Genomic DNA, 25,153 nt, shown 5'->3' on the forward strand with positions numbered 1-25,153 from the left:
GCGGGAGCAGCTTTCCATGGATGAGACATCCATATTTATTTGTATTCCATGTGCATAGAAAATGGCAGTGACCTTCTTATGGAAGAGGCAGGGAATGGAAGGTGTGGATATACTGGGCTGGACTTTGTGCTTCAGAATTACACTCGTCAGTTTTGGTTTTTTTAAAGTCTTTATACTTATTTTTTTCTCCTTTAAAAATTTCTAACATTTCCTTGGATTTCTTTTTTTTTTGGTGCATGATATTTCAGCTCCCTGTTTAAATGACACACGGCGTTACAAATGGATGGCACTTGGAACCGAGGTGGCATTTCCATATTTACACCAACGAGAGAAAATTTACACGACGCAATAGCATACAATCTTGACACTGAGTAATAGCAATAAAACAAGGGCATCCATTGTGTATTTTCTTTGTTTGTTTCTGTACAAACTATCAGAACAAGACTTTTATTCACATTAAAAAAAAAAAAAACCCAAAACAAAAGAAATCAATCAGCTGTAATTTGCTCTGACCTACGCACTTTCCAAATTCATTTTTACTCAATTCTCAAACCTTTCATCACATGGCCCACACCCTCACCAGACTACAGGAGCTACAAGTAATTCTACCTAACACCTAAACAGAGCAAAACCCATCCCTTCCAGCTTACCTTCCTGACAATTCCTCACTCAAAAGAAAATTAGTTAAAAAAAAAAAATCTTCCTTGTTCCTTCTTTTTAAATTCACTTTCACATTTCATAACCAAAACAACAAAGGAGGCCATTCCATTTCTTCTCAAGCAAGGTGAGAAACACACGACTGTTCTTTCCTCTTTGATGCTACACCCAGGAGTCAGGTGAACCTGGGTACTGTTCTGCTCTGTAAGAGGAGCGTCTGGTGGAATAAAAGTCTACGTAGTTTGTGGTGGATTTCAGTCCATACTGTGCTGTGTAATCTGACGCGGCAGGGAAGTGAACTCGGTCATCAAAATAGGGGTCTTCATAGCTGTGTGGGGACTGCAAGTATAACCTGTACGTGTCATAGTTCTTTCTGGTGGTGTCTTCTTGACTGTAGTACAACTGGTGATGCTGTTGACAAAATGAGAGGCACAATAAGCTTCAACCTGTAATTAGTTTGTCAAAACTTATACACCAATAGAGAAGAGTTCAGTGCAGCTCTACCAGTGATGAAACTAACACAGGTTTCAAACCTCCATGGAAGATACCTAGTTTTTAAATGCAGCTTAATGGAGGAGAAACCTTTGAGCCTGCCTGCAGGTCTCATCCTACACTCGCAGAATGTTAGGAGTTGGAAGGGACCTCGAAAGATTATCTAAGTCCAACTCCCCTGCCAGAGCAGGATCACCTACACCAGATCACACAGGAACGCATTCAGGCACGTTTTGAGTATCTCCAGAGAGGGAAACTCCACAATCCCCCTGGGCAGCCTGTTCCCTCGCAGTGAAAAAATTTTTCCTCACTGGGACCTCTCCAAGAGCAGTACTTTAGAACTTGAGTAGAAAGTAGAGAACATGTCTACATCTACCAAAAAAGCCCGTCAAGTCAGAAAAGCAGCCTCAGATGCCATCATAAGAAAAACACGCTAAAATAGGTGACCATAGAAAGTAAGCACAAAGGGGATAGAGGCAGACAAGCAACTGTCAGTGTACACTGATGCCAGTAAGAGATTCACTGTGCCACAGATACTCTGAATAAGCCCTCAAGCTGCCACACAGTGTCCTGAAACTGACACTGTGTACTGAGCCTTGTCATCAGTGCTAGTTCAGAACAAAGTCTTGGCGTCACCTGTAGTCGTCTGTTTTGTTCTCTTGCTGGTGAGGAATAGGAACTGATGTAAATTGGTGAAGGTTTGCTGGAACCTGTAAGAAAACAGTTTATGGCATAAGCTTCAATCTTTATTCTTTCACCTGTGAGCCTGGCTGCTTCTGTTTTACTTAAAAATAAATTCTGCAGCACCCAAACCGTTCACCCTGCAGGTTTTAGTATCTGCTAGTAATACACCACCACAATACAGGCACACACTGATCCTCAGCAGGAGCCAGACTGAAGTCAAGAGCCTTTGTTGTGTGGCTGGGCTTGTTTTACAGACTCATAAATAACCTTTAAAACTGGAACTTTCCTTCTCTATTCACTGTCATCTAGTTTTGTGACTTGGGTCAAAAAGGAGGAAAAGGGAGATCAGGGAAAATGTGAAAGTTTGTGATTATTATTATAACATACAGCCACACATTTTCTAACATAACAAGATACAGAACATATCTTGCACAGTAAAGCAATTTTCTGTGGTAGGATTTTAAACAGAAATAGAAATTCCAACTCCTTTTCATCTTCCAGCCTACCGATAGCACCTCCCTCGCTTGGGTCATGTGTGCAGTTCCAAAGATGACTTCAGTACAGGGAATGACCATGGAAAACAAGAGGAGGCAGTCAGAAGCCATGCAGAGTCAGCCAGCCCAGCTGCCTTACCAGTGTAGATGTCTTTATGTGCGATGCCATCGCCCTGGCTGCTGTAGTACTGCACAGAGGGCTGGGTGCGGTCATACTCGGAGCGGGGCTCACGAATGCCCAGCAGTGCCGGTGACGAGGACGTGCTGCCAACTGTCACCAACAGAGACACCATCAGTGTACACGCCAGCCCTGCCCACACCCAGCTTGCTCTGCACTCCCTCCTCATCCCCTCTGTCCTTGGGGATTAACAAAGGAGAGATGGGGATAAGGGACAGAACTAGGACATGGTTTCTGCTGGGTGAGCGCCCCAGTGAGAGTCACAGCCTTAACAGAGATCTGCTGCGTCACAGACAAGAGGGAGCTGGAGAGAATACAATGCCCAGTGAAGACACTGTACAATGCTTCCAGTAAGTTTGGTATCAGCCCCCTCATGAAGAATCACAGAAACAGTCAGTTTGGAAAAGACCCTCAGGATCACCAAGTCCAACCCACAATCCTACTCTACAAGGTTCACCCCTAAACCATATCCCCAAGCACCACATCCAAACCACCTTTAAACACATCCAGAGTTGGTGACTCAACCACCTCAAGCACATTCCAATGCCTGACCACTCTTTCTGTGAAAAATTTTTCCTAATGTCCAGTCTAAGAGCTACACACGGGCACTGAAGATGTTAAAGGAACAAAGGTGAGAACTAGATGAGGAGTCAGACAATTAAGGTTTCTTTTATTTCTTTGGCTCATCCAATGGAACATTCCATAAGTGGGAATAAGGACAGGGCTGTTGCTTTCTATGCTGCAAGCATCCATGTGCTCTGAGGCTACACCTACAGTGCCAAGTGCCACAGCTTTGTGGAGGAGAACAGCTGGTTACAAATCCAGGTGTGTGCTCTGAGGACCTGGCACCAAGCCTCATCTGCCTTCAAGGACTGCCCACTGGCAGCTGGCAGGTACAAATGCTCTGGCAGCACACCACTTGGTGTGCTTCCTCCAAAAGGAACGCAACTCACATTCTGAGACTGCACCAAGGAGTAAGTGGCGAGACTGGCTGTAAGGTGCTCCTTACCCAAACTAGAATGCTCATGTGGAGACATCCACAAATCCTGTGGAACCTGCAGCCAGCCAGCAGTAACAGTGGAGGTAACACTCAGTGCAGAAAGGACTTGTGTTTAAATACAGAAGACGTGTCTTGGACACAATGAGCAACAAACTGAGAGCTGTTTTGAGTTAAAACCAGGGGATATCAGGTACCCCTCCAGCACATCTCTTTATACCTCCTGACTGACCTGACTGCATGATGGGTGACATCTGTTGATTGGTTGTTGACAGAGAAGGATGTGACTTGAATCTCTCTCGCTCTAACGTTGACACTGGTGTTATAAAATGACTTTGATTCCATCCATCCTGTGGAGTGGCAAGAAGGGAGCAATATCAAAACAAATCACTTCTCACTGACTGAGGAGCTCTGGCAGAGCTGTTTTCCAGTGCAGGCTGATGCTGCCATTTACCTTTTTATAGATGCTGCGGAGATCCCGGTACTGCCATAGTGTGTTCAGCACCTGGGCAGCTGCCTTCACAACCTTCAGCGATGATCTAGGATGCAAAGAATGCTACATTATCAGAAAACTACTGAATTCCACTTAAAAAGAAGGGTGTCCCTGAGGCACACAACAGCCTACTCCTTGGTGCTGTGAGGCAAGCCGGGTCACCTCAACACATGACTGCACTGGCACAGTGTGCCCAGAGCTGTGCCAGTACCCCATCAAAGGCTGGTGCAGAGCCTGGCAGTTGCTTCCCTTGCCAGCTCAGACGCTTTCTCTTCAGGTCACTCAGGTGAGGAATGCAGACAGAAGGGCTTCTGTCTCTCACTGTCTGCAAGAATTAAAACTCAGGAAAAGATATGTTCTATTTAGTGCCTTTCATACTGTGATGGTTTTAAGACTGTCTTCTTAATTTTTCTTCACTAAGTTAGAGCAGAGAAAGTGAAAGAATGTAAACAATTGTCGGTGTGGGACAGGGATTTCAGCTCTCACACTGTTACACATACAGAGGCTACGTACTTCAAATCCATGTACAAAACTAGCTGTAGGAAAAGGTGAAACAAGAGTTGGTACGGGGAACCTCCAGCCATCCTGACTTCCAGCCAGACTGTTCTCGGTCCTGTGCTGCACAGCTGAAAATTACTGTTTGGGAAAATGTGTTTTCTGCTCTCAAAAGCAAGGCTAGGAAAATGGCTCTGACTGTCATTAAAACCATGCCATCTTTTTAAGGAGAAGTGGTGAGCTGGCAGTGGTGCTGTAAGCAGTGGTTTGACAGGAAATGTCACAGTGTGACTTCTGTGTTAAACATGTGCCTTTTCCTGTCACTGAAATGACTCCTCCAAATACAGCTTTTGGAAGAAAAGACTGAAAACAATTGCAGTTGATAAGGAACTTGAATTAACTTCATAATGTTAATCCAGGAGCAGGCAGTCTTAATATGATCACCAGGTTTCCCACAGGTTTAGTGTACCCTGGTGCCTCACAAAGGCAAGTGCAGGTATCTCCACAGACCAGTGAAGTCACAGAAAGGATCACTGCAGCCATACCTGCAGCTGTGTCCCTTGAATATCAAAAGTATTGTTAAGTTGTGGGTACTCAGAGTACAGTCCAATCCCTTCTGGGACAAAGCCTTTGTTAAAATGGGGCAGTCACACTGACCACTTTCTCTGGAAGAGGTCCTTTTTGTTTCTTCCTACCTGAGACAATCCCACCAGCCAGGTGAACTGCGGGGTGGGGGCCATGTTTGCACCTTCCCAAGTGGCCAGGCCAGATGTAATTAGTATTGGGATACATCTGATTACAGTGCCAACGACTCTGAGCAGCTCTAAGTGTTCTGTTGAGCCTGATGGTGTTCTGGGGGGGACAATTCTGTTTCATACCATTGAATGAATCACTGATGTGATTCCTGCAAGGGACTGTCAAAGCTCTGCAGAGGGAATGGCGTGATCCAGGCTGTGCCAGCTGCCCCCACCGGGACTGCCAGAGCAGGTCCTGTTGACTCAAACGGCTGCCCACGTGGTTCAGCACTGGAAGTGGAATGGAGGAACAGCTCAGGATGGAGTCTGCTGCCTGCTCACCTGTCCCCTCTGCCTTTCGTTATGTTCACCAGCTTCTCTATGCCGCCGGTGTCGGCCAGGGCCTTGGCGTTCTCCATGTTCTTGCTGGTGACCTCGTGCAGGGCGCAGCAGATGGCTGCCACGGTCTCATCCGACAGCACGCTGGGGCCGTTGCCCCCTGGCAGGCGGTTCACCAGATCCCGCATGGCGTATTTGCCTGCAACAAGCCACCAGAGAACCAGCTGAGGGCACACTTTGGTACTGCACACCTGGAACTAAGGGACTCATTGCAGAGCTGCAGCAGAAAGCCACAACCACGCGGGAGCAAAAGCATGGCAGCCTTCCACCAACTCGCATTTGCACAGGGGCAAGACAGGCCAGAGATCAGTTTTTGAGCTGTTGGGTTTTTTCCTTTTCAGTGTGAGAAGCTGCCTTTTTGCATTAGAACAGGAGTATCTCTAAACAGGGAGCATTGGGAGAAAGCTCAAGGAAACATCAGGCTGTTTGTTGTGGCTGAAGGAGTGCTGCACCTCCCCACATTTATGGGAGGACTACAGAAAGCCTTGCAGTGACCTAGGATTCTTTCTGACACTGCTCCGATCACCTGCTGCCTACAGGAGAGCAGGGCTCAGCCCTTTGAGTTTCAGTTCCTGAGCAATGCACAGAACAGTCACACTGCAGGCAAAGGGAATTCACTAAAGCTAAGGCAAGTTGTTTTTTTTTTCCCTCTTTAGGCCATGCTATTAATGGAATGATTCATGTATTTTATTGAAGACATCTATTTGTACATAGCAGTGGCTAATGAAGAAGCTTTACACAAAGACATTAACTAGCTATTTGCATAACGTGCTGAGTGAAAAAACACCCAAAAAGGATTTCTCCAAACAAAAGGAACAACTTCTCAAACAGCCTGGAAAGATGTCAGCACCACTAGTGCTGTATCCAGCAGTCCGCTGTCACTGCTCCTCCACACATGTTGGCACCTACTCATTTATACTGGGGTCTGCTGGAGCCCCCCAGTCTCTCATTTCCTTTAGCATTTAGACCATGTAAGGAACAATGTTTCCAGTCGCTACCAAGGGCTGTGGGGTTGCATAAAGCAGATCACCAGTGTGGGGTGATCTGTGGCTCATTTCATGCCTCAGCACATGTCACACACAGCTGAGAGCTTCTCTGGAAAGCCAGTAACTCATCCAGCCTTATGGCCCTGGCAGGGTGAGGGAACAGGTGGAGGTCTGCTCCTGAACTGAAAAGCTGTGCCAGGAAGGAGAGAGAAGTATCCTTACAAGAGAGTGTCACCTGAGTGTGACCTGAACATGGCTGAAGCTGCAGAACAGAGGCTTTTTTTTTTATTTAATCATTTCTTATGCATGTAACAAGTGACTCAGAGACAGCTGTTCTGAACAGCCAGGCTAGAGAGGCTTCAGAAATCTGCAGGAGAATTCTGTTCACCTCTGGTTATCTTTTGGAGAGCAGGATACTCTTACATGTATAAATAGCTGCTCTACACTTATCCCACTGGCCTACAATAGGGGAAATTCTCCTGGAACAAAAATGGAATTTTTCAGATGATGACATGTGTTGGCAGGGCTCATTGAAGTCACAGCAGTCTGAAGCCAAGGGTGAGGCATGTCCAGCACTTCCATGGTAGACTGAGATTCCTGACCAAGGCAGGGAAAATGTTATTTGGGTTTTTTAAGGGATAGATTAGAAAGGCACAGCTGAATGCTTAAAGTATTAAATATTGAAGATGACAAAAGGGAAGCTGTCAGTTTTTCTGGCAAGCACCCTAGCTGGTGATTTCATTCAATGCAGACTTTCGTGGAGAGGATTTCTGCCCTCTCTCCCTGTCCAACACTACCAAATAAAGTGTTTACTGAAGTACTGGCAGCACAGCTGCCCCCTAGCCTCTTAGAATATGTAGGAGATCTTGGCACACTTTTAGGTAACTGAGGAGCTCCAAGGAGGTGGAGTTGTGTTCTCCTTCACATTCCGGTGCAGCTGAGTTCAGCTGAGGTGGCTTCCAGCTGCTGTCAAGAGGCCCCCATGCAGGCTGGCTAAAGGCAGACTGAAACATCACCGTGACTCTGAGAAGCTGCTGTGTTAAACAGGCTCACTGTTGTGGCACAGTGACATGATACAGCAGTCAGCAGTGCTGCCTCTGTGGGCAGAATCTCACACGGGCACCTTCTCAGTGCCAGCCTGCTGCTGGCCATGGCGCTCCCTACAGCAGCTCTGCACTCACCGATGAGCTCCTTGTTCCGCACGTCCAGCGCCATGTTTCTCAAGGCAGTTGCCACAGACGAGACCACTCTGTCGTTGTCCATTCTCAGCAGCTCCACCAGGATGGGCAGCCCCTTCTCCTTCCTGACAGCAGCTCGGATGTACGCTGCGAACTGGCACAACACTCAGTCATCACTCACAGACCTGCAGCGCTACCACTGAAACGCTCTTGCTAGGCTGTGACTCTCCAGCAGGCTGGGGGACATGGCCCACAGGAGAGGTGAGATGTCAAATGCCTGCTCTATAGCCACAAAGGCTTGGCTCTGGCTTGCTTTTCTCTCATCCTCTTACAAGGCAATGCTTAAAAAAGTGTGGTCTAACAGACAAAACATCTTAATGACAAATCTCCGAAAGAGGAACAGTTGTTCGTTTCTTTGTCTTGTTTTTGTTGTGTTTTTTGTTTTTTTTTGTTAAAGACCAATTCTATAATGATTATGAAAAGGTCTGAGCTGTTTTTCTACAAGCAAAGAAAGCAGCAAAGATTTTTTTTTTTTTTACTCTCTCCATGACACACACAACGTGACTGCAGTGTTCTTATGTGGTGCTCTGTAACATACCATGTGTAAGGGCCACAAGCAAGAATGGATGGTAATACAAAAATCACACAAATAAAGCAAACACAAACTATTTATTTATGCTGGTCTATGGAGACAGCACCTTCCCACCAGAGCTCATAGCTAGAAGATGATTTTCACCTGCTCTGCACTTGAAGAAAGTTGTTTGTTTTTTTTTTTTCTGTGTTCATTTGAAACAAGGAGTACCAGTTTTCAGGTCAGTTTCCACCCCGCTCCTCCTGTCTGCCCTCTGTCACTGTTCTTGGCTGTGGCAGTGCCATTCCTGCACAGCACACCCACACTAGTGATGCCCTTGAGAGAGAAAGGCCCAGGTGCACCCTCGACCACTCACATTCCTTCCAGACACAGCCCAGTATTCTAAACACAAGCTAAAACACAACTCCAGGAGGAAGAGCAGGACTTGCCATACCTTCCAGTTGCCTGCAGAGAGGTTCTGGAGAGATCCTGCAGAGCCCTCCAGGGTGGCTGGGTTGGAGCTCTCCGCCAGCAGCGTTAGGTACGGTTTCACCACGGATGGGTGCCACAGCATCTCCACCCCTTTGGGGGACTTGGAAAATCCTGGGATGGGGCCAACTCCGTCCCACTGAGAAATGAACACAGATCTGTAACTAGGGGAGACCTCTCTGGTTTTCATTCATGATACTGATTGCCTTTCAAGTGATATACTCCCCACCATTAGCCAAACTGCTGTTCCTACATTTGGACTGCAAGAAAAGGGGCAAACCTGGTCCTCCTGTGAAGTTTTTTTTTTCTTCTTCTTTTTTTTCCCCCAGCAGCTGGGCTCCGAGTCTTTGCTAGGCGACTCCTTTCCTAACAAGTCATCCAGTTCATTGATTCCCAGCAGCCGTGCCTGAGGTACCTCCAGCTCCAAGCGGTAAGAAAGGTTTCTCAAGGTGCACACACAATTTTCCACCGTCTGAAGCCAAACCAGGAAGATATTGGGAAGATACTGTGACATCAGTTACTCTCTTACAGAGTGATAAACCAAACTAAGTAAAGGAGAAAGACATCTGGAGCAGAAGAACTGAATTCTAATTCAGGGCCTTGGGCATTGCTTTGTCTATTTCTCTGGGAAAACTTCACCCTCTCTCCTGATACCCTCAAATGTAAGTATAGTTTCAACAGTAATCTCTGCTGCAGTGCCTTATTTGTTAGTGTTCTGAAGATGAAAAGCACAAGAGTTTATTTTGGTTTGTTAAATACTGAAAAGAAGGATGAGAAGGAGAAGCACAGAGAGTTACCCTGTAGCGTGCAGCACAGTTGGACTCTGCATCAGGAACCTGGTGCTGGAAGGGAACCCAGCCCAGCTACAGAAGTTACAGAATCAATCAGATCAGAAGAGACCTCCAGGATCAAGTCCAACCAATCACCCAACCCTAACTAATCAACCAGACCATGGCACTAAGAGCCTCATCCAGTCTCAAACACCTTCAGGGACATCAACCCCACCACCTCCCTGAGCAGCCCTTCCCATGGGCAATCTCTCTTTCTGTGAAGAACTTCTTCCTAAGATCAAGCCTAACCTTCCCCCTGCACAGCTTAAGACTGTGTCCTCTTACTCTGCTGCTGGTTGCCTGGGAGAAGAGACCAACCCCCACCTGGCTACAACCTCCCTTCAGGTAGTTGTAGAGAGCAATAAGGTCTCCCCTGAGCCTCCTCTTCTATGTGTATGGCAGCACTGAATGACTCTGTGCTGCCCCAGAAGGTCCTGTCCCACATGGTGTGGCACTCAGAATCATGCAGATGGAGCATGCACACACCTTGCTGTCGTAATCCGACGTGTTCACGCACGTGTGGATCACATAGAGCAGCGAATCCACCAGCCCCTCACAGGACCTCATCTGCTTCCGGGCCTCCTCTCCCGCTGAGCTCAGGTTCCTGCAGGACAAAGGGACAGGGCATGGTCACAGACAGGCACACATCTCCTTCCTAGCTGCCTACATGCCAGAATGGTGTGTCACAGTACCACAGTGCATTAGAGGGTGGAAGGGACCTCCAGAGATCATCAGGTCCAACCCCCCTGCCAAAGCAGGATCATGTAGGGTAGTCTGCATGGGAATGGAATGGAATGGAATGGAATGGAATGGAATGGAATGGAATAGAATGGAATAGAATGGAATAGAATGGAATAGAATGGAATAGAATGGAATAGAATGGAATAGAATGGAATAGAATGGAATAGAATGGAATGGAATGGAATGGAATGGAATGGAATAGAATAGAATAGAATAGAATAGAATAGAATAGAATAGAATAGAATAGAATAGAATAGAATAGAATAGAATAGAATAGAGTAGAGTAGAATAGAATAGAATAGAATCGAATAGAATCGAATCAAGGCTGGAAGAGACCTCAAAGATCATTGAGTCCAAATGCATCCAGGTGGGTTTTGAAAGTCTCCAAAGAAGGAGGCTCCACAACCTCCCTGAGCAGCCTGTTCCAGTGCTCCATAACGCTCACTGTAAAGCAGTTTCTCCTCATGTTGGGGTGAAATTTTCTATGTTCAAGCTTGAACCTGCTGTTTCTTGTCTTAATAATGCGCACCACTGAAAAGAGCATGGCCCACTCCACTTGACACCCACCCCTCAGATATTTATACACATTGATGAGATCCCCTCTCAGTCTTCTCAAGAATAAACACCCCCAGGGCTCTCAGTCTCTCTTCATAGGGGAGATGCTCAAGTCCCCTAATCACTCTCATGGCACTCCCTTGGATTCTCTCCAGCAGGTCTCTGTCTCTCTTGAACTGGGGAGCCCAAAACTGGACACAGTATTGCAGGTGTGGTCTCAGCAGGGCAGAGCAGAGGGGTAGAAGAACCTCCTCCGACCTGCTGGACACATTTTTCTTGATGCACCCCAGGATACCATTGGCTCTCCTGGCCACAAGGGCACATTGTTGTTCCGCATTTCTGTCACCCATAGAGCACCATGGCTCTTTGTGAGCTCCAGCGCCGCTCCCCAGCAGCAGTTACCTCAGGCAGCCTGTGGTATTGCGCAGCACCAGGGAAGTCTGGAATTTGATTTTGTGATCCTCGTCGAAGGAAGAGCTGTTCCAGCCCGAGTGGGGCACGATCACCGTGCTCGTCAGCGGCGACAGCGCGTCTCTGATGATTGTCATCTTCACTGCGTCACACGAGGACAGGTTCCAGAGGACCCCTGCAGAAGAGATTCCATTGCAGTGAAGTCAGAAGAACCTTAGCAAACAGAAAGCAGCACTAACAGCTGAAAGGGCCTCACGTTGAACAGGAGAAGAATAATTTACCTATGCAAAATCAAAAGAAACAGAATCAGCTTGCACTGTCATTTTACACCAACAGCTGAAATTAGAGGATTCACTTTACAGACTGCAATAATCTCTCTCAGCTTCAGATCTGAACGTGTTCCACAGCCCTCGCTGTCTGCCTGCAGTGTAAGCAGATGACAGCCACAGTGCCCCTAAGGGAGCAGCCACTGGCACTGCATACCTTCTGTGCGTGGGTGATCTGCTCCCTAGTGGCATTTCCAGGTGGTGACTCATTAGCTCCAGCCAGCCAGCAGTCTGGGGCGAGAGGCATATTCATCAGAAGAGAAAAGGCTCTGAAGATCGAGGGAGGTTCTCCTGGCCCTCTACTCTGCTCTGATGAGACCTCACCTGGAATACTGCATCCAGTTTTGGGCTCCCGAGTTCAAGAGGGACAGGGATCTGCTGGAGAGAGTCCAACAGAGAGCTACCAGGATGATGAAGGGACTGAAGCACTGCTCTAGGAGGAGAGGCTGTGAGCCCGAGATCCCTGGAGCTTTTTAGTCTGGAGAAGTCTGTTCAGTCTCTGAAGACTGAGAGGGGATTTAATCAATGTTTAGCAATATCTGAGGGCTGGGGGTCAAAAGGGAGGGGACAGGCTCTGCTCACTTGCACCCTGGGATAGGACAAGGGGCAATGGATAGAAACTCCAGCACAGGAGGTTCCACCTCAACATGAGGAGGAACTTCTTCAGTGTGAGGCTCACAGAGCACTGGAACAGGCTGCCCAGAGAGGTTGTGGAGTCTCCTTCTCTGGAGACTTTCAAGACCCATCTGGATGTGTTGCTGTGTGACCTGTGCTGGATTCTATGGTCCTGCTCTGGCAGGGGGGTTGGACTCAATGATCTTTGGAGGTCCCTTTCAACCCCTAACATCCCAACAGGGTGGGTCCTCAACAGCCCTGTAAGAAAGAGGCTTGGGAGAGGGAAGAAACAGATCATTATCCTGATTGATTGGAAACTTGGAGATTAAAGTTATGAACTACTTCTTAAAAAGGATCATGGAAGAGATTAGGCAATATTCTTATGAGAGTGTTTACATTGGAAATCTCTAACACCCTGCAGGCAGGGCAGCTAACAGCTAGCAGCTGAAAAAGGTCATGAGAATATGAGAGCAAAAATGAAGTGAGAAGAACCCAAATCTCTGGATGTCATGGCTGGAAGATAATCAGTGCTTGGCAAACACCAGAGCTTGTGACAAACTCCTGAAAATATGGCAGAGGTTAATCGATTGGCTCCTGGTTGGCTGCCATGGAAGTGTGCTCAGTGAAGGAGCCAAATGTGTGACGTGACGCAACTTCCACAGCAGGCGGAACCTGGAAAGCCAGAATCTGAGAAGGAGGAGTGGGAGGTGAACACTGGAGGGGGGATATAGTTTGGTTTTTTTTCCAAGGATAAATGTGGGATGAACAGGCTGCACTGATCCTGCCACTTCCTTACATTCCATGCCTGAAGAGCTGAGCATACAGCACTGATGTAAAAATCCTACAGGAACTTTCTTCCTGGAGGATGCAGCAAGAAGCCTGCAGTCTGGAGAATTCTGCATTCACCTGCTAGCCACAGGAAACTGCATTCCCACAGCAGCCCCATTGGATTGTTCCAATTAACCACATGGCTTTCACTTGGGACTAGATCTTGAACATCTAGCTTCCTCAGAAACACATCCCAGGGGACAAGAGAGGACATGCTGGAGGAGTTAACAAACCACAAGTCTGTAAGACAGCAGAAGTTTCTAATAGAGCCACACACAAACAAGAAGTCCAGAGCCCTACACCTGTCCTGTCCCAGAGCTGGGTAAATAGCAAACTGTGACTGGGCCATAGAAACTGCCCCTGCAAAGCCAGGTAAGGGGTTTCTGTCCTCTCTTAGGACAAACTGCTAAAAGCTTCCCCGCAGCAGTCTAGAGGGAGCTGGAACAGGAACGTTCAGACAGAGCTCTGCTGCAGATGCTCAGACCTTCTAAGTACACATCCTTCAACTTCTGGAACTTCTCACCCACTCCATGTTCCTGGCATTTTCAGTCCCTATGTGGCAGAACTGGCTAATACTTTTGTGTACAACTGGCCTTGCAACTGGCACACACCTCTGGTTACCTGTAAATCCCTTGCTATTGCCCAGACAACCTGATCTAGTGGAAAGTGTCCCTGCCCATGGCAGGGGGGTTGGATCTAGATGATCTTTGAGGCCCCTTCCAACCCTGACAATTCTGTGGTTCTGTGACACACGGCTCCTGTGAAAATGACACATTTCTGCCCAGCAGCTGGACACTGAACAAACCAAACTCAAACCTTTGTAAATGGCAAAAGCAGAGCATCTCATTCATAGCCTGACAGTCCTGAGGAGCTGAAGAGGAATACTCTACACAATGCATACTCCACATCTGAAAGCGTTCAGAGATTCTGCATGCTCCTTATACCATCACAGGCCCACTTCAGAGACATGCTGGAAGTATTATTTGTGACTTTTAACTCCAGCTCCTGTACAGAGAGACTTCCAGTAACTAAAGAGATAGATTACAAACAGGGGAAATAAACCAGTTTTAAACCAAGTACTCTTTACAGTTCCTGTGTAAGGCTTTTCTATAAGAGCTTTTGAGTGATTCTTGAGAGTTGTTCACAGCTTCACCAGGCTTTGTATGGCATTCCATTTGCACACTCAAAATCAGCTGAAGTTTATTTACTCTTCAGGTTTAAGAGTTTCATCACACAAAGCAAGCTATTTCAAATTCAGATTGAAGCTGATGCTGTAAATATCTTCTGTGACTTTGCCCTGGCTAAAGAAAATACTTCATGGGTAACCAACAGCAAGAAATGGAAGTGCTGCACTGGCCTGTAGCTTCAAGAATTTCAAAACCTTTTGCTATGCAATTTGTGATGCAAGCTAGAAGTTGGATCTCACCTAAACCTCCTCCCTGCACCCCAAATATTTGTGGTTAAAGCAAATTATCAAGAGAAACTCTGAGTCTCAGACTACTCTTTGTGACACAGCAAATGAAGGGAAAAACAGGAGCTCTATTCTGTGTGATCTAGCTTTGAAAACATCACTGTGTGGTTACTCAGAGTTACACAGCCTCACCATGTGTGACTGTATCAAGGTGTTCAGTGCTCACCTACAGCCTGTGAAACAGCTGGAGCAGCTGGTGCTGTCTGAAACACCAAGCAACAGCAGGAGATCTGCTCCACAACCATGCACTGCTTGCAGCCACAGGAGCACTGACCAGACCTGTAAGGGGAGACATGGCACATCCCACTCTGCCTTTGGAGGACCACGATAACCCCAATGCTTGGGAAGAAATGGGAAGAGAACAGCCAGCAGCATCTTTTTGTCATAGGTGGGCACAGTGGCACAGACTGGAAAGACCAGCTGGGGAACCTCCAACCCCACCCCTCCAGGAAGCCCATTAAACTTTCACAAACATCACCTTGTCCCCGAGGATCAGCCTGGGAGCATTCAAAGAGCAAAGCACTGGAGTTCCACTGAGTAACTACATCAAAACCTGGCCAGAAGATGAACTGTCAAGGAGGCAGCTTTGCTTAAATAATTAATGATTTATTATCCCTGGGTTCATTAAAGCTCTCACCAGGACACTCCATTCCTTAATCTGAGAGAAGTTCTCATCTATTCATTTTACAAAGCAGCACTGTGCATTACACTGCCCTTTAGTCTCCACATTACAGATGAGAATTACAAGCTGAGTATTTGTAGAGCACTTAGTGTAAGGTAACTGGGACCAAAGTTACTGCTTATTAGAAATAAACCCTGAAGGCAAAGGGGAAGTTTGCATTCAAAGAGAAGGGAAATGGGGTTAGCAGCTGGGACTACACCGAGTTAAGGTAAGGGCTGAGAAACTTCTGGGATTGCAGTGTAATTCTGTAAGTCATTTCACTGCCTTTTTATTCCTCCTTGCTTTGGAGGTGCCCTTAAAAACAAGTATTTGGCTGGTACAGAATCCAAAGAGACAGTTTGAAAGCTTAGGTGGGGATGAATTTCCAAAATGCAGCAGAAAAAATCACGAACTACACTGCTCTGTGTGCCCCTGCTCTAGCAGGGGGAGTACAAAGTGGCCTCCACAGATTCCTTCCAACCTCAGTCACGCTGCGATTCTGTGGTAACAGAGACATGAAGTCCTGCATAAGAAGACTCTCAAAGAAGAAACACTTAAACCAGTGAAAACTATTGAATTATAGAGCCTCCTGAAGGGATTTTCTTTGACCCCCATCTCCCTCTACTCTCCAGAGTAGTACTTGCTGCCAGCAGAGCTACTGACTGGCATTTACAGGGCTTTGAAGCTGTTGTGGACCTCAGCTAAGCACACGGAAGATGCAACAAGGGACAGGACAAGCTAACATAGCTGATAAGGTGTGTGGAAGCATTGATAACCTTGTCAATGGGAGGCAACAACAAAACCTAACCCTTCAAACACCACAGCATGAGTGAGGTTGAGGACTGTTGAGACAAGGGTGAGGAACCTGAGGTTTACCTTACTGACACAGAACAGAATTTTGTTTTAATGCCATCAACTTCTTCACAGTCACCTCATGTTTGGAGTCAATGGGTGCAAAAAGGCTGAGAAAAGCCAAGGTACTCTGTTCTCTAGAAGTGATGGCAACTTGGAATAGTCCTGCTGGGTGTTAGGAGGGCATCTTCCACACAGATGTGGGACACATGTCAGCACTTGCCAATGAAAGAAGGAAGGGAGGAAGGAAGGGAGGAGGGAAGGAGGGAAGGAGGGAGGGAGGGAAGGAGGGAGGGAGGGAGGGAGGGAGGGAGGGAGGGAGGGAGGGAGGGAGGGAGGAAGGGAGGAAGGGAGGAAGGTAGGAAGGGAGGAAGGGAGGAAGGGAGGAAGGGAGGAAGGGAGGAAGGGAGGAAGGGAGGAAGGGAGGAAGGGAGGGAGGGAGGAAGGGAGGAAGGGAGGAAGGGAGGAAGGGAGGAAGGGAGGAAGGGAGGAAGGGAGGAAGGGAGGAAGGGAGGAAGGAAGAAAAAAGCCTTGCTTATAGACTTCTGGTTTCATAGACTGAAACATCTAATGCTTAGAAAATGAAAAGAAGAAGAAATTTTAAACCCTTGAACCTGAGGAGCTAAATGACCTTGCCTATCTAAGAGAAAACAGGATTAACTGGAAGACTTCCCTGGGGAACCGACTGTAGAAGTGAGTGCTGAAAAGGAGCAGAGATGAACCACACTGAAGAAACACACACACGGAGCAGTGCAGCAGAGTTGGGTTTAACAGCTCTCTCTCCTGAAAAGCTGAATCACCGTTCTCAAAGTCCTGGGTCTCTGGCTCTAAGGTGATGGCCAAAGCGTTCCAGCACACCTTCAGGAAGGATCTTTGTACTCACAGATGATGTGCTAAAAGATAACAGTGTAGTTTGGGGGGGGGTTTAATAGTGACTAAATACTTTCTATAATTAAAAATCTGACTTTGTCTGTGGAATCATCCCTAACATCTTAAAAGCACTTGAAAGTGGTTTAGGTGCATAAAACTTTAATTTTATGAAGCAGACAAGGCAGCTAACATGCAGTTCCTGCTTGGAGTGTTCCATTTCCTTAAGTTCTTTAGGAAAAAACTGTATCCTCCTCCTAGAGAGGAAGGTATGAAAGCTGCAGGTTATCTTAATGCTTGCTTGTGTGGAAAACACCCCAGGAAAACAGCCTGCATTAAACTTTGGACACCTTCCCTACAGAGCTCTTCTTCTACTTAATAGTTTACTAAACAAGGAACCACTTGGAAGGACTCCCAGTGTGACACCTCTGCCACGTCTAACTTGAGCATTGCTGTGCAGCTTTGCTTAGCCGGGAAGTAGTTCAGCTTCACAGCTTAACAAAGTCAAATGAGGGAGCTACTAAAACCTGAAAGAGGAAGTGTTTAAAGAGAGGGCAAACTCTGTGTTTTGATATCCTCTCGTATTTTTCAATCCCCTAAAACCTGCACAGACAAATCACTCCTGTATTGAGAAAACGAGACAGCAGATGTGTGCAGTGCCCAACAGATCCACCTTGTTCGGATGGAAACGGAGCTCCTTCACATGGTAGAGCTGCAAATCATTAGTTTTGCTCTTTCTGTCTTCACCAAGGGCCAAGCAGGTTGATGACTTCTGAGCTACGCCTGCTGTCTCATCCTCGTGAGACCAGTGGTGTGTACACAGCCTCTGGCCACGGCTCTACCACAGGCTGGGCAGGAGCTTCTTCTGTAATTGGCATACTTGCAATTCTCTCTCTGTGCTTGAACACACTTACATAGTTTGGGTCCATCTTATGAGTTCTGCAAGATCTTACTTCAAACTGTTGTCATTTGATGATAAAAACAACAGCCTGTAACCCAACAAATGTCAAGAAGAAGTAAAGAAATCCCTGTCCAAGACCTAGCTGTGCAGGTAGGAGAATCATCCCAGGGGAACATTTACCCTGAATAGAGCTTTGATGCAGCCACTTCGATTCCCTGCTCCCAGTGGATCCACACTCCTGTGCTCACCCTGTCAGTAAAAGGAGTGATTTTGTAGCCACAAAGAATCCCAGTGCATAAGTAGAAATCCAGTTGATATAGCCACTCCCAGGCACTTGCCAGTTGCTCCACGCTTGTCCCCTTCAGCAAAGCCACCTGTGTGATAGTCACCTGCCTGCTTCCATCCAAAACTCACCTGTGACAAGCTCTTTTACTTCAGCATCCACAGATTTCCTCAGCAACCGCAGGAGGGCAGGGATCCCCCCAACATTCTTCATTGCTATCTTGTTCTCATCGGTGGACTTCCCATAAACAAGGTTCCTCAGTGCACCACAAGCGTTCTTCTGAACTTCCAGGACTCGGTGATCCAAGAGGTCAACCAGGTGCTTGATGCCTCCAAGCCTGCACACCTAGAAAATGGAAGGTGGGGAACATCAGCACCTGTCTATTTCACCCTCTTTGCCCTACAGATTTAAAAGGCTCTTGGGTTCGTTAGAACAAGAACGTTTCAATCCATTTCAGACAAAAATGCTGTCGGTAAATCTTCCCAACTCGATTGTCACACTGCACTGAAACCCCTGCAAGCCACTCACACCCTGCTGGGCATGGAGCCATCGGTGTGTGCTTTCCAGTTACATCTCCCTCTTGTTTGACACCACCACACATCAAACACTGCACAGCCACAGCACAGGTAACAAGTTACAAGAGACAAAACAGATTTATTGTTTATTCTACCTGCATCCTAACTTGAGCTTTGTGTCTGTAACTCAAATTCAAGCTGGACTAGAAATCTACTCTTAAGAGCTGTAGCTTAGGGAGTCATTATTTTAAAACTGAATTCCTGTGAAATGCTACGTTCATGATTTAGTGTTTCAGCACTGGATGTATTTACAGACATATTCCTTACCTGGAAGTGTGATTGATTCACTCTGTGCACCTTCATAGCTCATGTAAATGGTAAAGATTCCACACCCAGCAAGCAGATTCTTGTGCTTACCTTTAGGTTTTGGCAGTGCAAGCACTCCAGTTAATTTTGATGGGCTTTTAATACCTTAACACCCAGCAAATTAACCTGGTCTTTACCACAGCAATAAAACAATGTATTCAAATAAAACACAAAAGCAGGCTACAAAGAATTTGGCACTGAAATGTTTATGATCCTATCCTGTTCCAAACCAGCCTCTGCTGTGAAGGGAACACGAGTGGCCACTTCCCTCTTGCCAACGACATGCTGGTGCCTCCCTGCCACCCCGACTGGAGGGATGTTCTTCTTACAACTGGGAGTCTCATCACCAGCAGGGACATGGGGCTGGCTGTCCCAAAAGTGAAGCGATATTCTCTGCTCCAAGAAGCCAGGCAGCTGTGTTCTTTCTGTCCTAGCATCCTAAGAATGTCTGACAGCTGATCATTCCCATTTGAAAGAAGTAGCTGCCAGTACATAAATCTGCTCCCCTAGGAAAGGAGAAGTTCTCTCTTCCAACATTCCACACACTAAGTAGGAGACAGGCTGTGTTTACAGCTGCCTCTCTGACCACTGTGACTCCTCCTGTTTTCTAAATCACAACCGGGACCTTTTTCTTTGGGTGAGGTCTAGTGAGTTTGATTATCTGCTGCCTATAAACCCTCATGCCTGACCTGACTGAAAAACATATCCAACGTTTGTAGTGCTAGGCAGGGTAAACAACTGAGATACAGCTTCAGTCAGGCCACAGAAGTTATCAGCATGTTCAAGTTCTGCTTTCTGCACATTTAAAGAGGTTGCAGTAGAGATCCCACCATTCCAAAGCACATTCTGTAATCATGAAAAACGGAATAGTGAAGAAACACAAGATCTCCGCCAGAAGAGCATGTGCAGAACCCCTAACGAAGCTGTCATATCCCTTACAGAATAGAAAGATCACCTTGTAGATCTGCCTGCATCCTGTTACTGCTGTGATCTTCACCAGAACATCCCAACCAACACCATCTTTCCATCTGCCCTCCAGTGACGGAATTATGTTGGGCTATCTTCTTATGAAAGCTGCACCAATACTTTAATATCATAAATAACATTCACTTAACCCATGACAAGCAGGTAACACATGGGTATGGTATGGATGGAAAAGGCAATTCACAGAATCATACAATGCAGTGGGTTGGAAGGGACCCTTGAGGGTGCTCTAGTCCAACCCCACTCCTGCATTCAGCAGGGACATCTGCAAGGAGGTGTCCTTTGAATCAACAGCTCAAAGCCACTCTGCATAAAGAGCAGCTCTTCAAACACAGGTGATTTCTAGAAATAGCAACAAGCAGCTGTATTTTCCCTCAGATGTATCCTTCCCTTCACATCTTAATGACACAAATACTGCCCCCTGTCCATTTCTAGGGCTGAATTTCTCTCCTTTGCTTGACAGCTCACTCATGCCCTGTAATACTTCATCTTGATCAAAACCAGTGAAAGCCTTCCAGAATTCTTACTTTCCTTTGCTCCAGTCATCAAACAGGTTACACAAAGCCAGGCTCTGGTAAACACGTTGCAGTTCTGCCTGATGACACAACTTGAATGCAAAATATCTTCATATAGTTTCCCTGCAGCCCCTCATTGACAGGAAAAAAAAAATCTGTGCGCCATTACATCCACCCAGGTACTTTGGTATCATCACACACCTGGTGCCAAGAGAACCACAGAATGGTCTAAAAGTATCACTGCAAGAGGCGAGAGGCCTAGCTGTCCTTTTCAGAACAGAAAGGCACTCCAACCATACCTCTGTTTTCACTTTGTTATCCCCGAAGCAGAGGTGCTGGAGGTAGGCAGCGGCGTTGGCCTGCACCGATGGGAACTGGTGCTGGAGCATGTGAATGACCTCAGGCAGCTCAGGGTCTCGCCAGGCAAACTCCCTTGGTTGGAGAACACATTCAAGAGAAGGTGTTAGTCACAAATGTCTGGTTACTTAACTGAGCAGCACTGCTGCAGCATCTCAGGTGTTCTGCTACAGTTCTGGGTTTGTTCTGGAGCATTAGGGCCAGGAGGAAAAGGAAGGTACATTGGAACAGCTGAGACACATCACTTTTTCATCTTCCCATTGGGAAAGGACATTTTATATCCTATGTTCTTCAGTTAGGTTGGGTGGTTGGTGAGCACACAAATATGTACAGACGTTAAAGTGATGCCAACTCAAACACTGCACCCTACAGGCATCTCCCCAAACTTAGAAGTGTCCTGCAACAGATATGACAGCACTGCTCAGGGGGTCTCTGCCACACATTTTTTTTCTCCTCAGTGCTCAATGTTTTCCTTACTCTGAAGTAAGTTCTACTTCAACAAAAGCTGCACAGCCTGAAATTTCATCATTATCAGACACAGGACGTTTGCATAACTGGAGTCATTCAGGGACTGTACTCTTAAAATCATTAAAATCAAATCTTCCTTCATGAAAGAAAACAATTTTGTGTGGACAAACCCTGGAGAAGTCATCACCCATATCCATGCCCAATTCACAGATTCAGAGATACTCATTAACACCTGCTGGGCTGTCTTCTGCCTGTAAAGGAAGACTGGGGAGGACGGGGGGAAGGTAGTATCTACGCTGTCCCATGTTCAAAAATGCAAGTAAATGCTAAAGGAAAAGGCAGTTCCCCAAAGCAGTGTTTGGGGAGCTACTAAAAGGTGAATGCTGGCTTGGCCAGCCAGGCCTCCCTCACAGCAAGGGGAAGTTCAGCTGGGTGCAGCCCAGAGGGATTTCTCCACACCAAGGATGGGAAGACCTTAGCCAGAAGGACCTTTCTAATGCAACCTTCAGCATCCTGAATGGTCACCCCAGAGCTCCTGTTCTACAGCAGTGCTGTCAAATGGCCTGGTCTGAGGGGACTGCACTAGAGAAGAAACAGATCCTGCCACAAGCTTTCTGCAGGGTGGGAAGCCCAAAAGATGCTACACCCTGATGTTTCTGTCTGAAAGCCTCCCAAGACACCCTGAAGTCTGTATCCTCCAGCCCAAGGTGCTCTGCTTTCTGCTCTTCCCAAACCAGTAGAACGTACAAGGTTCTTTCACAGCCAGAGTTATGTCCAGGAGCTGCCTGAGGGAGCTGGCAGTCTGAGGACAGACTGGAATTTCTAGCAGTCACACCCCAAGCTGAAGACAGAGCACCAGAAACCCCTCCAAGCTCTGTGTGGACTGGGGTTTGATCCTCCCATTTTTAACATAGGAGCTTTTAATGAACACTCTCTCTAATAAATGTTAATGATAATGTCACACCTGTCACATGGTCACACTGAGTACAAGCACTCACAGCATCAGACTAGTAACTATTTTAAAAACATGAATGGGATTTGCTTCCAGAATGCTCCATTTTTAAACTTAGGTTGTCCTGAAATGTAAGCAAGGCTGCTCAGGAAAGGTGCATTCCAATACACTTGGACTTTCATACATTCATAGAATGGTTTGGGTCTGACGGGACCTTAAAGATCACCCAGTTCCAATCCCCTGCCATGGGCAGGGACACCTTCCATGAGTCCAGGTTGTTCAAGGCCTCATCCAACATGGACTTGAACACCTTCAGGGACGGGGCATCCGTGACCTCCCTGTTCAATTCCAGTGTCTCACCATCCTCACTAGAAAGAATTTCTTCCCAATATCCAGCTTAAATCTTCCCTCTGCAAGCTTCAATCCATTGCCCCTCATCCTATTACTACAAGACCTTATAAAAAGTCCCTCCTCAGCTCTCCTGCAGCCCCCTTCAGGTACTGAAAGGCTGCTCTAAGGTCTCCCTGGAGCCTTCTCTTTTCCAGTTTCCAGTTTTGCAACTCTGAATCCCATTCCCATAAAGAGAAAGCTTCCTACAATATCACAGGTTGCTCTGCTCAGAAATATCTAAACAAATTTGTAACTGTTTTGTAACTATTTAAAATATAACTGTTCAAGGTACAACTGTTTTCTAACTATCTATAACCATTTCCTGTAATAACTCCGACATGAGAAGAAAAACAAATGCATAAGAGCTGCTCTTTTTACTGCAGTAAGCAGACTGCATTCATGGCTTGAGCTCCAAAAGGTACAGACCTCAACACCTGCATCAGTTGTGGCATCAAAAGATGTGTTGCCAGCAGATCTAGAGAGGTGATTCTACCACTTTGCTCTGGTGAGACCTCACCTGGAGTACCGTGTACAGGTCTGGAGCCCTCAATACAGGAAGGACATGGACTTGATAGAGAAGGTCCAGAGGAGGGCCACGAAAATGATCAGGGGGTTGGAGCAGCTCTGCTACGAGGACAGGCTGAGGGAGCTGGGGGTGTTCAGCCTGGAGAAGAGGAGGCTCTGGGAAGACCGCAGAGCAGCCTGGCAGTACCTGAGGGGGGCCTACAGGAAGGATGGAGAGAGACTGTTTACAAAGGCCTGTGCTGACAGGACAAGGGCAATGGCTTCAGACTAGAGAAGGGCAGATTCAGATTGGATATCAGGAAGAAGTTCTTCACTACGAGGGTTCTGGAACACTGGAACAGGTTGCCCAGGCAGGTGTTTGAGCCTCCTTCCCTGGAAATATTCAAGGTGAGGCTCAACAAGGCCCTGGGCAGCCTGATCTAGTCAGGGAATGTCCCTGCTGACTGCAGGGAGGTCAGACTGGATGACCTTTGGAGGTCCCTTCTGGAGCCTGGACCATTCTATGATGTACAAATAGCATGCAGGAAGTTGCCACCGCATAGATTCGAGGAGCATGTGAAAGCCCTTGTGCTGGCTGCCAGGTGTGACCCCTGGGAGGAGGAGGCACTTGCCTGGGGTCCTTCTGAATGCTGTCGATGGAGGGGGAGCGTGTGGTGCCGTCGTCGGCGGGCGCGGCGTGCTGCAGCCGGCTGTAGCTGGCCTCGGACAGCCGGTACTGCACCGCCCGGTAGGGCTCGGCGTAGGGCGCGGCGCTGCCCAGGCCGTAGTTGTTCCTTTGGTAGGTCAGCGTGCTGCGCTGGCTGCAGGACCTCTGCAGGTTGCCCACTCCTAGTGTGAAACCAGCATCAAAACAAACCAGGTCACAGAGGTCTGGAGAAGAGAAGAGGCGACAGGTGCTCCAAAGGGTAAGCAAAAAAAACAAAGTACCGGTCTGCAAACAGTTTGCTAGGCTCACAGCTTCCACCAGAGCGGAGGGAGAAAGGACCCAGTGCCTGGGGGAAGGCTGAGGTTACAGAACTCAAGGCCTGGTGGAAGCAGGCTTCTGCCTCAGCTTGCCACAATGAGAGCTTCTGGTAAGAAAGCATCTTGTGCATCAAGCAGAAATCAGGATGCAAAATGTTTTCAAGGTTCATAGCAAAGCCCAGTCCCCAACACTAACAGCAATTTGCCAGCTATACTAAAGAGTAGAGATAAGTAAACTGGGTACACTTTGTGGTGTTTTCCTTTCCCAAGTACATGTTCATTGCCCCAGACAAAAGGCTAACAAGAGTATGAGCTCACAGATGGAGCTGATTGTTTCAAACCCATTGACATGGATCTTCCTGACCTAACTGAGCTCTTGTGCTCTTTTGCTCTTCCAGGGCAAGTGGTAGAACTCAGACCAATAAACAGAAGACTCCAGTTTCTACTTGTATTTCCTCAATGGCACACCCTGACAAACTCAGTTTGTTTATTTTGGGTTGTAGAAGACAGAAGAAATTCAAAACCAATCGCTTCCTTCAACAATACCATTACTTTTGGATGTCAGTTATAGTAAAAAAACCATTAAAAAGCAGTTCTCACTTGTGTGAAAACATGACAGGGACACTTCTCTGTAAATGACTAGAGAGTTAGTTAAATCACTCCAATATTTTGATCTTTTCTGTACCAATTATTAACCAACCTTAGAGACCAAACTGCTCTGCAACATGCACTCCATACCTCCTGACAGAGTCAGTGCCACCATTCCTCTCATGCCTGTGCACTTCAGAACAGAGGAGTAGCAATCCTATGAAATGCTACAGAAATGTTTCAGTTTCAATATAGGGTCTGCAGAGAGAGCATTTTCACATCACCCTTTGCTGGGGAGTTGGGTAAAGGCAGGATTTTTACAGTGAGAGCTGCAGTAGGTAA

At 47.0% G+C, this 25,153-nt stretch overlaps 1 protein-coding gene across 4 annotated transcripts in view; it reads right to left on the bottom strand.

Annotated features, from left to right (window-relative positions):
- Positions 1–705: 705 nt before the first annotated feature.
- PKP4 (plakophilin 4) overlaps positions 706–25,153 on the bottom strand; it is a 54,007-nt gene continuing 29,559 nt past the window's right edge. For 2 of the 4 annotated variants that reach the window (XM_054381186.1, XM_054381187.1), the window contains exons 8-21: positions 23,868–24,088; positions 20,868–20,996; positions 18,320–18,533; positions 11,376–11,559; positions 10,164–10,281; positions 9,128–9,319; positions 8,813–8,986; positions 7,791–7,941; positions 5,567–5,762; positions 3,957–4,041; positions 3,735–3,852; positions 2,467–2,598; positions 1,786–1,859; positions 706–1,068 (exon numbers count right to left, since the gene is read on the bottom strand). In XM_054381186.1, the coding sequence (XP_054237161.1) occupies positions 820–1,068; positions 1,786–1,859; positions 2,467–2,598; positions 3,735–3,852; positions 3,957–4,041; positions 5,567–5,762; positions 7,791–7,941; positions 8,813–8,986; positions 9,128–9,319; positions 10,164–10,281; positions 11,376–11,559; positions 18,320–18,533; positions 20,868–20,996; positions 23,868–24,088 (2,237 nt within the window). In that variant the 3' untranslated portion in view covers positions 706–819. The remainder of the gene's footprint in view (positions 1,069–1,785; positions 1,860–2,466; positions 2,599–3,734; positions 3,853–3,956; positions 4,042–5,566; positions 5,763–7,790; positions 7,942–8,812; positions 8,987–9,127; positions 9,320–10,163; positions 10,282–11,375; positions 11,560–18,319; positions 18,534–20,867; positions 20,997–23,867; positions 24,089–25,153) is intronic. The other 2 variants (XM_054381188.1, XM_054381189.1) reach the window with 2 other exon arrangements.

The sequence above is a fragment of the Indicator indicator genome, chromosome 5 (genome assembly GCF_027791375.1).
Source record: "Indicator indicator isolate 239-I01 chromosome 5, UM_Iind_1.1, whole genome shotgun sequence".
Lineage (NCBI taxonomy): Eukaryota > Metazoa > Chordata > Aves > Piciformes > Indicatoridae > Indicator > Indicator indicator.